General features: G+C 37.4%; 2 protein-coding genes across 2 annotated transcripts in view; one reads left to right on the top strand and one right to left on the bottom strand.

Moving 5' to 3' along the window:
• On the top strand, nt 1–7,933 carry LRP2BP (LRP2 binding protein; the record flags this gene model as incomplete). The annotated part of the gene is made up of 6 exons (XM_082282263.1): nt 1–111; nt 1,653–1,795; nt 1,873–1,978; nt 2,437–2,660; nt 5,915–6,080; nt 7,868–7,933. The coding sequence occupies exons 1-6, from the start codon at nt 58–60 to the stop codon at nt 7,931–7,933; spliced, it is 759 nt and encodes a 252-aa protein (XP_082138389.1). The 5' UTR covers nt 1–57.
• A 300-nt stretch (nt 7,934–8,233) lies between these two features.
• SNX25 (sorting nexin 25) overlaps nt 8,234–12,346 on the bottom strand; it is an 83,683-nt gene continuing 79,570 nt past the window's right edge. The window contains exons 18-19 of the mRNA XM_082281754.1: nt 10,850–10,950; nt 8,234–10,058 (exon numbers count right to left, since the gene is read on the bottom strand). Of these exons, the coding sequence (XP_082137880.1) occupies nt 9,984–10,058; nt 10,850–10,950 (176 nt within the window). The 3' untranslated portion in view covers nt 8,234–9,983. The remainder of the gene's footprint in view (nt 10,059–10,849; nt 10,951–12,346) is intronic.

Below are 12,346 nucleotides of genomic sequence, written 5' to 3'. Positions count from 1 at the left end.
TTGTATGAAGAAGCATTAAAGCAATTTGAAAAAATTAAAGATACAGATTTTCAAGCAATGTATCAGCTTGGTGTAATGTATTATGATGGACTTGGCACTAAAAAAGACCCTGTGAGTAATTTAGCTGCACACTTTTTATTTTTCTTCTAATATTAGCTGATAATTACTAAGAGCTCTTTGTAAACATGATTATTTAGTTTAAAATTAACAGCCTTTTCATTTAGAATTAGTTTCATAAAGTGCAGCTGTTTACAGAGTATCATTAAAGAGCGAAGGCTCTGGGTTGAGGAAGTTCTCAAAAATGGCTATAATAAAATAGGTGTATCTGAAAAATACATTAATTTTTATTTTAAAATTAAATTTCAAGAGCTTGGTTGGACTTCATGTAGAAGCTATGTTTAAAAATTGCTTTAAATTTTTTACTTTTTAATGAGCAATTAATGTAGATGAAAATAAAGTGAGTGAAAATGGAAATCAAACAATTATATTTCAAAGCGTAAGATCTCTGGCACAAAGATTTTTTAAGGTACTTTCTATTCTTTTAGCATGAATACCAGAGATTATTATTCTTCTGCCAATTGTTGACAGTAATATTTTTAAATTTGACAAAGGAGGTAGTAATATTTTAAAATTAGACACGTGAAAAATTCCATTTGCAAGAATTTGAAGAATTCAAACTGAAGAATTATATTACAAAAAAGGAAGGCAAAGGAATGATTTGCTACAATAAGAAGAGTTAATTTGTTGGTGAAGATGATCTTAAAAAGTGGCATGAGGAAAGAATACAAGCATTAGGAATAAAAGGGTAGGTTATAAGACAAAAGGCAAAAAAAATGAACTGAAGAGTATATTAACTAATGAGACTCCTGTCTGGTGCTTGCAGCATTGCCAGCAGAACTGAAAATATGGGGTTTAGAGATGGTTCATTTTTTCTGTATGCCTGCATAATTACCACATTTGTTTACTTGCAAATAAACATTTTAGCGAAGTTTCTTTCTTTCTTGTATATTACAATATGAACGCTGAACAAAAGAAAAACCTTTTATAAAGGACTGTTTCTAGTGTATTTAAACAGGGTGTCCATGCTAAATCCTAACAGTGTAAATCTTATTTCTAAAGTACTTCTGAGGCCCAGTTGCTCATATGCAATGTTCTCCATCTGCTTATTTAATATGATTAGTTTTTGTCCTTTATGAATCTAAGGTATTTTAAATGCAGGGACTTGAAAGTGTACTTTGCCTTCTCGTTGAGGTTGTTTTATTATTTCAGATACATTATGCAATATTAAAAAGTTATCAGAATTCTGAAATTGAAAATGTTACAAGTGTAGGATGTGACATTCATTTATGTAAGCAAAATAATATTTTTGAGAAAATTTTTAACAGTGAAGAAGAGTAATATATTATCTGATGAACATTTATGAGGAAATGTTTCATACTAAAAATATGGTGGGGTCAAAAATTTAGGGGCTGTCTAGTAACCAAAGATCAGTTCTGCTTTGGTATGACACTGTTTTCCAGGCTGTCCTGCCAGTCTGTCCAGCCTTCCAAGAGAAAAAAATTACCTGTCTTGCAGAAGTTACTGCATTCTCAGGTTATGTATTTCATCCTCTTCATGGTCTGAACATAGTAACTTAAATGGCTCAATTTTAGGAAAAGGGAGTGGAATACATGAATAAAATACTCAGCTCTGATTCCCCAGAAGCAAGTCACTTGAAGTTTGCAGCTGCATACAATCTTGGCAGGGCATATTATGAAGGATGTGGTGTTAAACATTCAACCGAAGAGGCTGAAAGGTAAGGGCGGTCAGTGATTTTCCTGAAAAATTTTAAGATTGTGTGTTACTTAAACTTTGTTGTCCCCATTTTCCTAGGTTATGGCTTACTGCTGCAGACCATGGAAATCCAAAAGCAAGTGTAAAGGCCCAGAGTACTTTAGGAATGCTTTATTCTATGCCAATTCTAAAAGATCTGAAGAAGGTAAAGCCCACTTGTACCTTTTGAAATAAAAATGAAGCACGATTAATTTTTAATTTAAAAGAAATTTTACAGTAGTATATTTGGCTCTGAAAGTTGTATTTTGAGTAGTTAGACATTATCATCCGTTTAAGCCTATGTGAACAGATGGCCAGAATCCCTCATTTTGACTCACTTGACACTGCTAGCCAAGATTTTTTTTTTCAAGTGAGAGTATCAGAAAGAATGACAGAATGGATTAAAGTTTTGTCAGCTTTGGTAACCTTCAGAAATCAAGCAGGTAACACTGATTGACAGCTCTGACATTAAATGAAGCAGGTTTAAAAGCCTTACAAGGATTCTTCTTTCTTTTATGTATAAACACTTCTTACAGGATGGTTGGTGTAAAAGCTTTTATGGAAACAGTATACAAGAAAATCAGCTAAGTAAATATGTACTCCAGCTTTGTGCCTCTTGTTTAGGCCTTTTTCTGGCATTCAGAAGCATGTGACAATGGAAATCTGGAATCACAGGGAGCACTTGGCATTATGTATCTCTATGGACAAGGTATACATCGCAACACTAAAGCTGCTTTGGAGCATTTGAGAAAAGCAACACAGCTTGGAAACATCTATGCTCAAGGCCATCTTGTGGAATATTACTACACTAGAAAATTTTACTCAAAGGCTGCTGCACTAGCCAAAAGGTAATTTTTATTTTTCATTAGGGTTCTTCATGCAAGACCACATAAAACAGATATAAATGATTAATAAGATAATGATCTTGTCTTTCGAACCCAAGAAATGCTTGAGATAATGAATTGCAAAATTCATCTTTAACAACAGAATAGCTAGTGACAAAATTAATATTATAAGGTTCTCAGTTACTCAGTATGATTGAACTTCTGATCCTATTAAGGAAAACAGCCTTGAACTAGAATCCAAAGCAGATGTCCATATGCAATCCTGCCTTCCTTGTCCACTATCTCCTCTAAGCTCCTGCGTTCACCATTCCCTTTAGTCCCCATGGTATCACGGTATCAAAGAACCCCCAGGTTGGAAGGGATCTCAGTGATCATGTGGTCCAACCTCTCTTGGGAAAAGCACAGTCTAGACATGATGACCCGGCACCCTGTCCAGCTGAATCTTAAAAGTATACAAGGCCAGTGAATCCACCACTTCCCTTTACCTGCTTTTCCACCTTTGGTATGCTTCTTTCTTGGTTTTGAGTGGGCTCAGAAACTTGCAGTTAAGCCAAGAGTGTCTCTTGCTCCACCTACTTTCCTTGTCTTTAAAGGTGATGAACAAACAGTTCATTGTGCTTCCAGGAGAGCATTCTTGAAAAATTCCCAGCACTCACTAGCTCCTTTATTCTCTGTGGAAGCTTCCTATGGAGACCCTCCCAACTGTGCTGTGAGCTGAAGTTTTACTATTCTGAAATCTAAAACCTTTGTCCTAGTACTAACACTCAGAGTGCTCAGCAGGATCCCAGATCCTCAATATTGTGATCACTGCACCCAAGGCTGTCACTCACTGAGGAACTACAAAGCAGATTTTCTTGGTTTGCAAGTCAAGCAGTGCCTCATTCCTGATTGGCACATCTGACATTTGGTTGAGGCAGTAGTACTCTACTGCTCCATTCCAGGAACTTCATGGATGTCCTGGGACTTGCTGTATTGTTCTTGCATCTAATGCCTGGAGTTCAAGTCACCCATAAGATCCAGATTCTGTTTCCCGAAACTTACTTAAGTGACCCATATATTGTCTCATTGGAGGTCACTAACAGATGCTTAGTGTAAGATCTCTCTTGAGATGATCCCTCTGATCCTGGCCTAGAGGCATTCATTTAGGCTTCCAAAATTATCATAGTTAATTGCCATTAACTTCTACACGTTCAAGGTTCTCCTTAACTCAGCACATGACTCTTCCTCTTTTTCTGCCTTTACAAAACAGCCTCTCCATCCATCACGATCCTCCTGTAATGAGAGTTGTTCCACCATGTGTCAGTTATTCCTATGATTGTGTGACTTTGAGTGGGTGCAGAGCTCCAGTTCCTCCTGTTTGGTCCCCAGGCTGTGTGCATTGTACACATACACTTGGGGTGGTTGTCTTCTGGTCCTCATCCTGGGAAGCAGCTAAGGAACATTTGTTGCTGCTCTGGTTGGCCTGGCTTATTCTCCAGTTGGTTGCAATGGCACAAGTGCAACCACTTTGGGTCTAGAGTGCCCTCAAATCCTCCCGTTTAAAGCTCCCCTCAGCAGGTTGGTCAGCCTGCTGCCAAAGATTCCTTTGCCTCTTCTAGACAGGTGGATCCTATCCCTCCTTAACAGGCTATAGTCATCAAAGAATGTCCCATCATCATAAAAGCCAAGACAGTTGTGACCAGCACCAGCCACAAAGCCAGAAGTTGATTTGTATTATATGTGTGGTTTTGGTTGCATGCCTTCCTCCCACTGGTAAAAGGGAACTGGAAGGAAAGGTAACTTGGCACCAGTACTTGCCTGCACCCCAGGGCTTTGTAGTCTCTGATTTGGTGGTGTCATTCGTGCCCACATGAAAGAGTAGCAAAGGATCTGTGTGTGCTCTGGACAAGTTGTGGCACCCTCTCAGCAACATCTCAGGCCTCAGCTCCTGGACAGCCACACACCCCTCCTGAGTCCCCCTCAGGCTGAGAGATGGTGCCTCAGTGCCCCTTCACATAAAGTTACTCACTCTTGAGTACTTACTTCTTTTTGTGGTTTGTGCTGCTGGTAGAGTTTCTCCTTGTAGACTTTGCTCCTGGCTGTCTACAGTGATTAAAGCTTCATGTATGCTTTAGGTTGTAGTGCTGGAGGGTGGGGAGGAAAGCAGTCCTGCTTTTGCATGTCACTGGGCTCCAAGGTGCCTAATTTTCTGTGGTGTCCACCACAGGAGTATGATTTTGAAACCACTTACCTATTTCCATCTTCATCTCAGCACCTCTAATACTGCAAACAGTCTTCCACTCTCCACCTCCTCCATCTTAATGTCATTTCTACTCACTGTCTCCCACCCCATAACTCCCTTGCTCTGCAGTTTGGTCCAGTTCCTGTGTCCTTTACAAGAAATGCAAGCATTGACACAGCTAAAATTATGTGTAAAGAAGCATATAATTACTGTTTGGTATCTAGAAAGGATATGGGGCTTGGGGGTATCTGTTTTAAGGCAACAGAAAGAAATCAATTCTCACATAGGTATAGCATTTTCTAATATTATAGTGATGGTACTAGATAATTATAGCTTGATAGTTAAAACAACATTGACTTTGTCCCTCTGATTCTTAAAATAGTTCTTAAAAAACATGCTGAAATTAAGATGACAGAAAACATGCAGAAGAAAGGAAATAATTGAGCTGAGACAGTGATAAGTGGTTTTCCTGACAGAGTTTTATAACCAGGGACTCTCAAGTATGTCCAAGATTTTCAGATTACTATGATTTGCCAATATCCTTGTAAGAACTGGAAATTTTAGAATCACAGAATCAGAGAATCGTAGAATGGTTTGGGTTGGCCCTTTGAAGATCCTCTAGTTCCAGCCCCCTTGCTGTGGGCAGGGACATCTTCCACTACATGAGGTTGCTCGCTCAAATACATGAAATAAGAGCTTTGCCTTTCTTCCACATATAATTTCCATAAAATAATTTAATAGGAACAATTAGTGTAAAATATATATGTTGCCTTTTGTAGATAGCATAACTATAGTGAAAGTGACTTCAAAGTTGTATACTTGTTTGCTGTTTAATATCACAATATTCAAATAAGTCTAACTTAAAATCAAATACAAAATATAAAAATCCTCATAAGATGCTGAGTACTTGTAAATTTCATCTTATTTTGGATAATAATGTAAATGGAAAGGAGGCATTGTCAAAGTCATATATGGTCAACTTTAATTATTGCTTGAACTAGCATTATCTAACATAATGCTCTAAATTCCACAACAGGGCTACAAAAAATGATGACATCAACAAGCAAGCCAAGATATCTGATTGTCATCCAACATACATAGCCAAGGGGGCTGCTATGGCTGCTTTCTACTTGGCTAGATGCCTCCAGCTTGGCCGAGGCATAGAGAAAGACCAGAATGTTGCTGAGAAATACTATTCTAAAGTAAGTTGAGAAAGTCTTACAGTGTAGTTTATATCTCATGGAGTGATACCTTAGATCTGAGTCTCTAAACTTGCTATTTCATTAAGGATTCCAACACTGTTAAAAAAAAAATCTTTGCAAGAAAATGTAGAGTGATAGAAGTGTACTAAAAACTACTGAAAACAGCCTTGAAAGGATGCTGTCTGCCCACTTGCTTAAGCAAGCAATATAACCACCACCAACAAAATAATCTATGGTAATCACCACAGCAAAGAGCTTGGTAACTTGCAGGATAAATTAGCTAAACAATTTGAATAATTTTATCCCAAAACAATTTGCTTTCTTTCATTCTCTCACAACTGAAAAATAATAACTTTTCCATATACCTTAGATTCTGTAACAATTACAACCTTTATTAATGATACTTTAATTGGCTATAACGGGTTCTCATGCTTTTTTTTATATTTACATTTTCAGTGATAGCTGAGGATCTACTGCTTTCTCTGTTCAATATACATGGGGGGGAAAAAAAAATCACACTTTTTTCAAAGTTCCAAATTTGGAGTAAGATTAAGGGAAATAAGCTTGAGGAAAAATATTAATGATGGTCTCTCGAAGATTAATCTGTTGAGTAATATCAGTGATGCCTAAAGGCATCAAGGCAAGGTGATTATACCAGCTGAAGGGAATGTAGCAAGTTGGCATCTGTGCTTCAGAGAGAGCCTATGGTTTCTGTGCATGTAGTGGCCATTTATTTCTGCTAGTAGAATACTTTTATGTCCATCTTGGTGCAATCTAAATGAATGGAGAGTTATGTAAATGATAAATTATCAAACAATATTTGTGGCTCCTTACTCAGGGAAGTCACTGATAGAAAAAGCTTAGCAAAGAAGGTGATCTGAATACAGACATTTTAAATATTTTGTTCTCCCACTGTGAAAAGTGTTACAGAGGATAGGATAAGAAGGAAAATAAGCTGAGGTATTATGACCAGTATTCCTAGTTAAGTCATCAAAGAAGTCCATCAGGATTAAATTGCTGCATGGCTTTGTGGGAGTGTAATCCTTCCCACTGTCTTCTGAAGTCTAATAAAACTGCCACAACTGAAAGAAGACTACAACTTCCACTCATTATTCACTTGCTGTACGTCTGAGACTGATCTAGGAATGTCACTAATGTCTTGGTATAAAGAGATAATTCCTATGGACTGGTGTCAGGCATCTCTAAATCAGTAGCAGAAGAGAAGCAACGAAGTAAGCAAGGAAGCTCCCTGAAACAGTAACTTCAAAAGAGTTGTGGGGGTGTTCAGGTTTTTTTTGTACCTGGAAAATTCCCATGGTAACTGTACATTTACTTAAAATCATATTTGTTTTCATTAACTGCTCAGCTGTGGTTTTGGCCTACCATTCTTAGACCCAGTCAGTTTTGTAAGAAATGAGAAAGAGAAGATGGGCATCCCAAAGAGTCCTGAAATAGATGATGGAAGCAAATGAAACTGATCCAGTCTGTAAGCAGATTTATTTTTCCATCTGTGGTGCTGCACATGCCATGCCAACACACAGAATTAAAAAAAATAAACCCAAGACTAAGACTATAGTCAAGCATGCTAATTTTAAATACTAAATTTTTTTTATAATGTGGCATCAGAAAAAGGATTCAAAGCCAAATATGTTAACTCTTCAATATTTTAGCAAGTTGACTGTCTCAGGTAGCTTTGTTGACACTTAAAGAATTATTAATGTCATATTGATAACATAGAATTTTATTGTAGCTATAAACTAGAACTGTGATATTCTTTGTTTTCAAAGGCATGCTATCTGGATCCTGCTGTTGCTTCTCACCTTCAATTGGCAGCTAATCTTGGGACAATTTAGTGTTTCCTTTACCTGTGACTGGTATCTATTTCCTAGAATAAACCATTATTAGTCTCCAGCAATTATAGACTGTTCTTACTGCTTGCTTTTCAACTTTCTAGAAAGTATTGTTTAAAGCAATTCACTGATTCATTTTATCTAAAATAAAAGAGACAGTAAAAAGCTCACACTCTAACTCAGATGAAACCAAAACAGATTTTTTAAAAATTGTATTGAAGACTTCAAAGTTTATTAAGGACATTTCACTGGGACAGATGTATTCTCTTCATGTCTTGCTGCTACATAGCACATAAATCAAACCAAAACCAAATAAAAATGGCTGTTTCCTTTCTGCATATATATAATGTCTAAATTTTAATATTCTGAGAAGCTTGAACCCCATCTTGCCTCATTTTCACATACAGCCCACTCACAGGCCATGGCCATTTTTAAAGCTTAATTTGTTAGTGGTGCTTATACTTTCTTCCACATACGCTCTAAAGCATCTAGGTGTACTTAAGTGTCTTTATATATTTTACTTTTGGATCGCAGAGACTCAAAGTTGGAAACTGGTAGAACACCAAGCGTTACAATTCAAACCATGCCAGCTTCTAAAACTAGAAAATAGTCCTTACAGAACTGTGGGGAAAAAGCCCCAAACATTAGTACGGGAATACTGAATATGTGTCCTCAATATGAGGCCTATTTTCCTCAATCCTTCATACTGCATTCACACTGCCTCTGTTTGTATTAGAAATAGTTGGAAACCTTTTGGCTAGGAGTATGTATGTCTGAGCAATGTCCTGCTGGATCTTTTATCAAAAGATACTTTGATTAACGACTAGGAAGAATTACTGATTGCTATGGTAAGCTTGCACATTTCTAAAGGCCTGTTTACTTATGAAACTTTGTAAGTGCAGAATTTGCCTTGCTTCTTAGGACTGTGCCACGACCTGAAAACTTTTCTGAAACTGTTGGAACAGAAAGCTAGATGTTACTAAAAATTTTGATTTAAATACAGCATATACAGAGTGTATGTACCTTACAATAGAGCCAGTCATAACTGCAAGTAGTTTCTCTAAGAGCACAACTGTACCAAAGTGAGAAGACAGTAGTGAGTGTCACCTAGGGATTTTTGATGATGTTTAATTATTTATATGTTCATTAACACAATATTTACATATTTTTACATAGATTTTAAAAAAAAACAACCACTGAAGACAGTTTTCTTTCCTTGTATAAAATAAGGGAAAGATTTGAAGGTTATTTGAAATTGGGGCATTTGAATAAAACAGCCCTGAATAATATCAGGGAAGTTATCGGAATGGTTTAATTAGATGTCTACTTGATCATTCATAGAAGCAATTCATAAGCACTAATCTCTGAACTAACATTTAACACAGGCATTCTGTTAGGACATACCGGTTTACAATACATAATTTTGACACAGACTTCAAAGCAATGTAGATATTTCTTATTAAACTAGTGCTGTCAAACTCATTGATCAGTTGTCGGTACAGCCTCATTATCAAGTACTGCAATCCAGTTGTGATATTTATTGCTTACAAATGCTTCAAACTACAGAAAATCTTTGGTAAAACCAAAATTGATAAAATTTTCACAATAGCTTTACATGTAGTATTGCACGACAAGGCTTTTTCAATACACAAGAAAAAAAAGGAATGCTCAGACCCTCAGTGAGGAGATTAGAACTGTACAACATTCATTAGTTTACCACTATAAGCAAAATTTCTTTCCATAAATGTTTAAAATATCTTCTGGTTTCTTTCAGCATATATGAACATCTATTTTTCAATCTATGTTTGAAACAGAGGAGTAGTCAAATAGAACAATTTAAATAAAAATTGGCAGCTATACAGCATTTTTTTGTCTACCCTACGACAGCATCAGATCTTTTCAAGTCTGTTTACTTCACAAAAAACTCAAGAGGAAAGAAAAATGCTAAAAATAATCATAGTCCTCAGCCCTCTATGGAAAAGAGGAAAATAAGTTTCATGTCTATTCTTGAACATAGACATTTCTCTAGTGGTCCAATTGTGCAGATTCAAACCTAAGTGGCATTAAGCTGCTCTAAATGAGCTCTCAGCTCAGGACACAGTTCAGTTAGCAGCAGTTCCAGCAAAACCTGAAAAACAGAAAAGATTTAAGATGATGCTGGTGCCAACCAAATGAGAATTTCTTCCTTTCTGTCATTTTTAGAAAATCACAGGTAACAGGATTATATTGATTATATTCATCATTCATGCAACTACTTTTCTTTCATTCAAATGTCAGCACATGCCCTACAGATAACATGGGAAATGTCTTAAGGCTGAAACGAGGCAAGCGTTAAGGGCAGCAGCTTTGAGATGGGGATTTCCCACCCAGTATAAACTGGTGCTGTTCTGTCAAAGGCTCCATAGCATCATGACCAAGCACCAGGGCATGCACCTTCTCTCCAGTGCTGGGGCAGCACAGTGTGACAGGCTGCTGTCTGGAACGTGCCAGAAGAGACTGACTGACTGTGAAGGTGTTATACTTAGATCCAGGTGCATATTCCAACGAGTGCCAACAGTTGAGGAGTGGAACTTTTGGAGGGCTGCCATGTCCTAACTGTGAGCCAGTACTGGAGCTCTCTGTCTCTAAGATTCCCCAAGGTATGTTTATTTTTCTAAGCTGTATGAAGACATTAGTTTGTATCTTATGAAGTCAGGCATATTGGATGTGGTAAAGGATCTCTTTTAGACCAAAGCAATGCTGCTCTTAAACAGCCTTTTATTATTCAAGCTCAGTCAAGTGATCAAGCCTAGAACATCTGACTTTTTTTAATAATAAATCTCTGCAAAAACAAACTCCCTAGGCTTTAAATACTGAGTGAGTAGAGCTCAGTAAGTAACAGGATTATGAAGTTGAAAAGCTACTTTTCTGGTTACTCACATAAAGTAGATGCTTATTAGCCTTCCTCTCCTGCAATGCATTGAACACTTTCACTACACCATGACGGGCATTTTGTTGTCCAACAAGATTCTGCAGAGTATCTGCAAACAAACATTACTTCAGTTTATATTGTTTCACTCAGGCTAGGCAAAACCTCCAGCCAGAATCACAGAATCATCATTCTACTACCCAAAATCACAATCATCAAGTTTGGAAGAGACCTTCAAGATCATCTAGTTCAACCATAAAGACCCATAAAGGAGGGGAAGCAAAGTCCCTGCACTTCATTGGCCCTTGGCTACAAGATACACAGTCCCTACTCAGCAACCTTTTAAAAACACAGCTTGAAAAGATACCCATATTCTCAAGTTACCCAACAGATAATAGTGTGTGCATCTCAGTGACAATGTTTTAAGTGTTTTAACATGATATAACAAATGCCTTTTCAGTAGTTCACCTCACTGAGTCAAGTCTCATCTCATCATTAAACCATTCACTTAAATACACCTTCAGCCACAAAGACACAATTTCTACAACGTTTAAAACTAATTTAGCACTTGAATTGCCTCTCAAATCTTCACAGAGAATACTTCCCACAAGTAGGCAGTTAAGAAAATTCTAAGTCAGTTATTTACATTTGGGATTAAATTAGAGAATAAATAGCGATTCAGTGCTCCATCATTAATCTAAGGTGCATTCAGCTATGTCCTGACATATGGCTCCAAGCTCAAAAACAAACAAAAAATCAAACAAAACTGCAAACCATCTATGAAAGGCTATTTAGGTAAGTAGGTGAGTATATAACACAGGGAGTAAATGGAGGGTTGTTTACACATCAAGTGACAAATATTTTGCATGCATACCTACTCCTTTTTTACAGTAAAATTTGATTAAACTACCTAAGGCATGGCGTTATATGAGATACCTCAGTGAAGCCATAAAATAGCTCGCTCTCTTCAGCTGGAGCAGAGAAAAAGCATTCAAGCTATGTTTAAGTGCATTTCCAAGTGCTAAAAGTAATGATTTTGGATCTTTTTGGTTAGGTGCCTTTGGGTTTCCATGATCTCTGAAGGGTCAGAAATATGTGACTGGACTTCCTGTCCTGTGAGCGGGACAGGAGGGAGCATCTCAGAATGGTGCCCCAGAAATGCGCTGGCTGAAGAGGAAGCTGCCTAGGCTTGGGAGATAAGGGTAGGCAAAGGAAGGTATGGAAAAACCCATTCCATCTAGGATCTTCTTCTGCCCAGGCTGCAGGTCACTCTAACGTTCAGTGCCCTGAGACCTCTTACCAGAAATAGACAACAACACACAGCACTGACAGCGTGGGTAGATCCCTCTCTCTCCAACTTTGAAACATAACAGGAAGAAGTAATTGAGGTGGTGGCACTCTCCCTATTTGGCAAGTAGTTCCAAGTGGCAGAGCCACATATATGCTCACAGAGAACCAGCAGAGAGAGAATCAACTGAGGTTCCTTGATGAATATTATACACAGAGAT

Source organism: Coloeus monedula (assembly GCF_965178545.1).
Source record: "Coloeus monedula genome assembly, chromosome: 5".
Lineage (NCBI taxonomy): Eukaryota > Metazoa > Chordata > Aves > Passeriformes > Corvidae > Coloeus > Coloeus monedula.
Note: the sequence above shows the minus strand (reverse complement) of the source record. Positions and strands in the feature narration are given on the sequence as shown.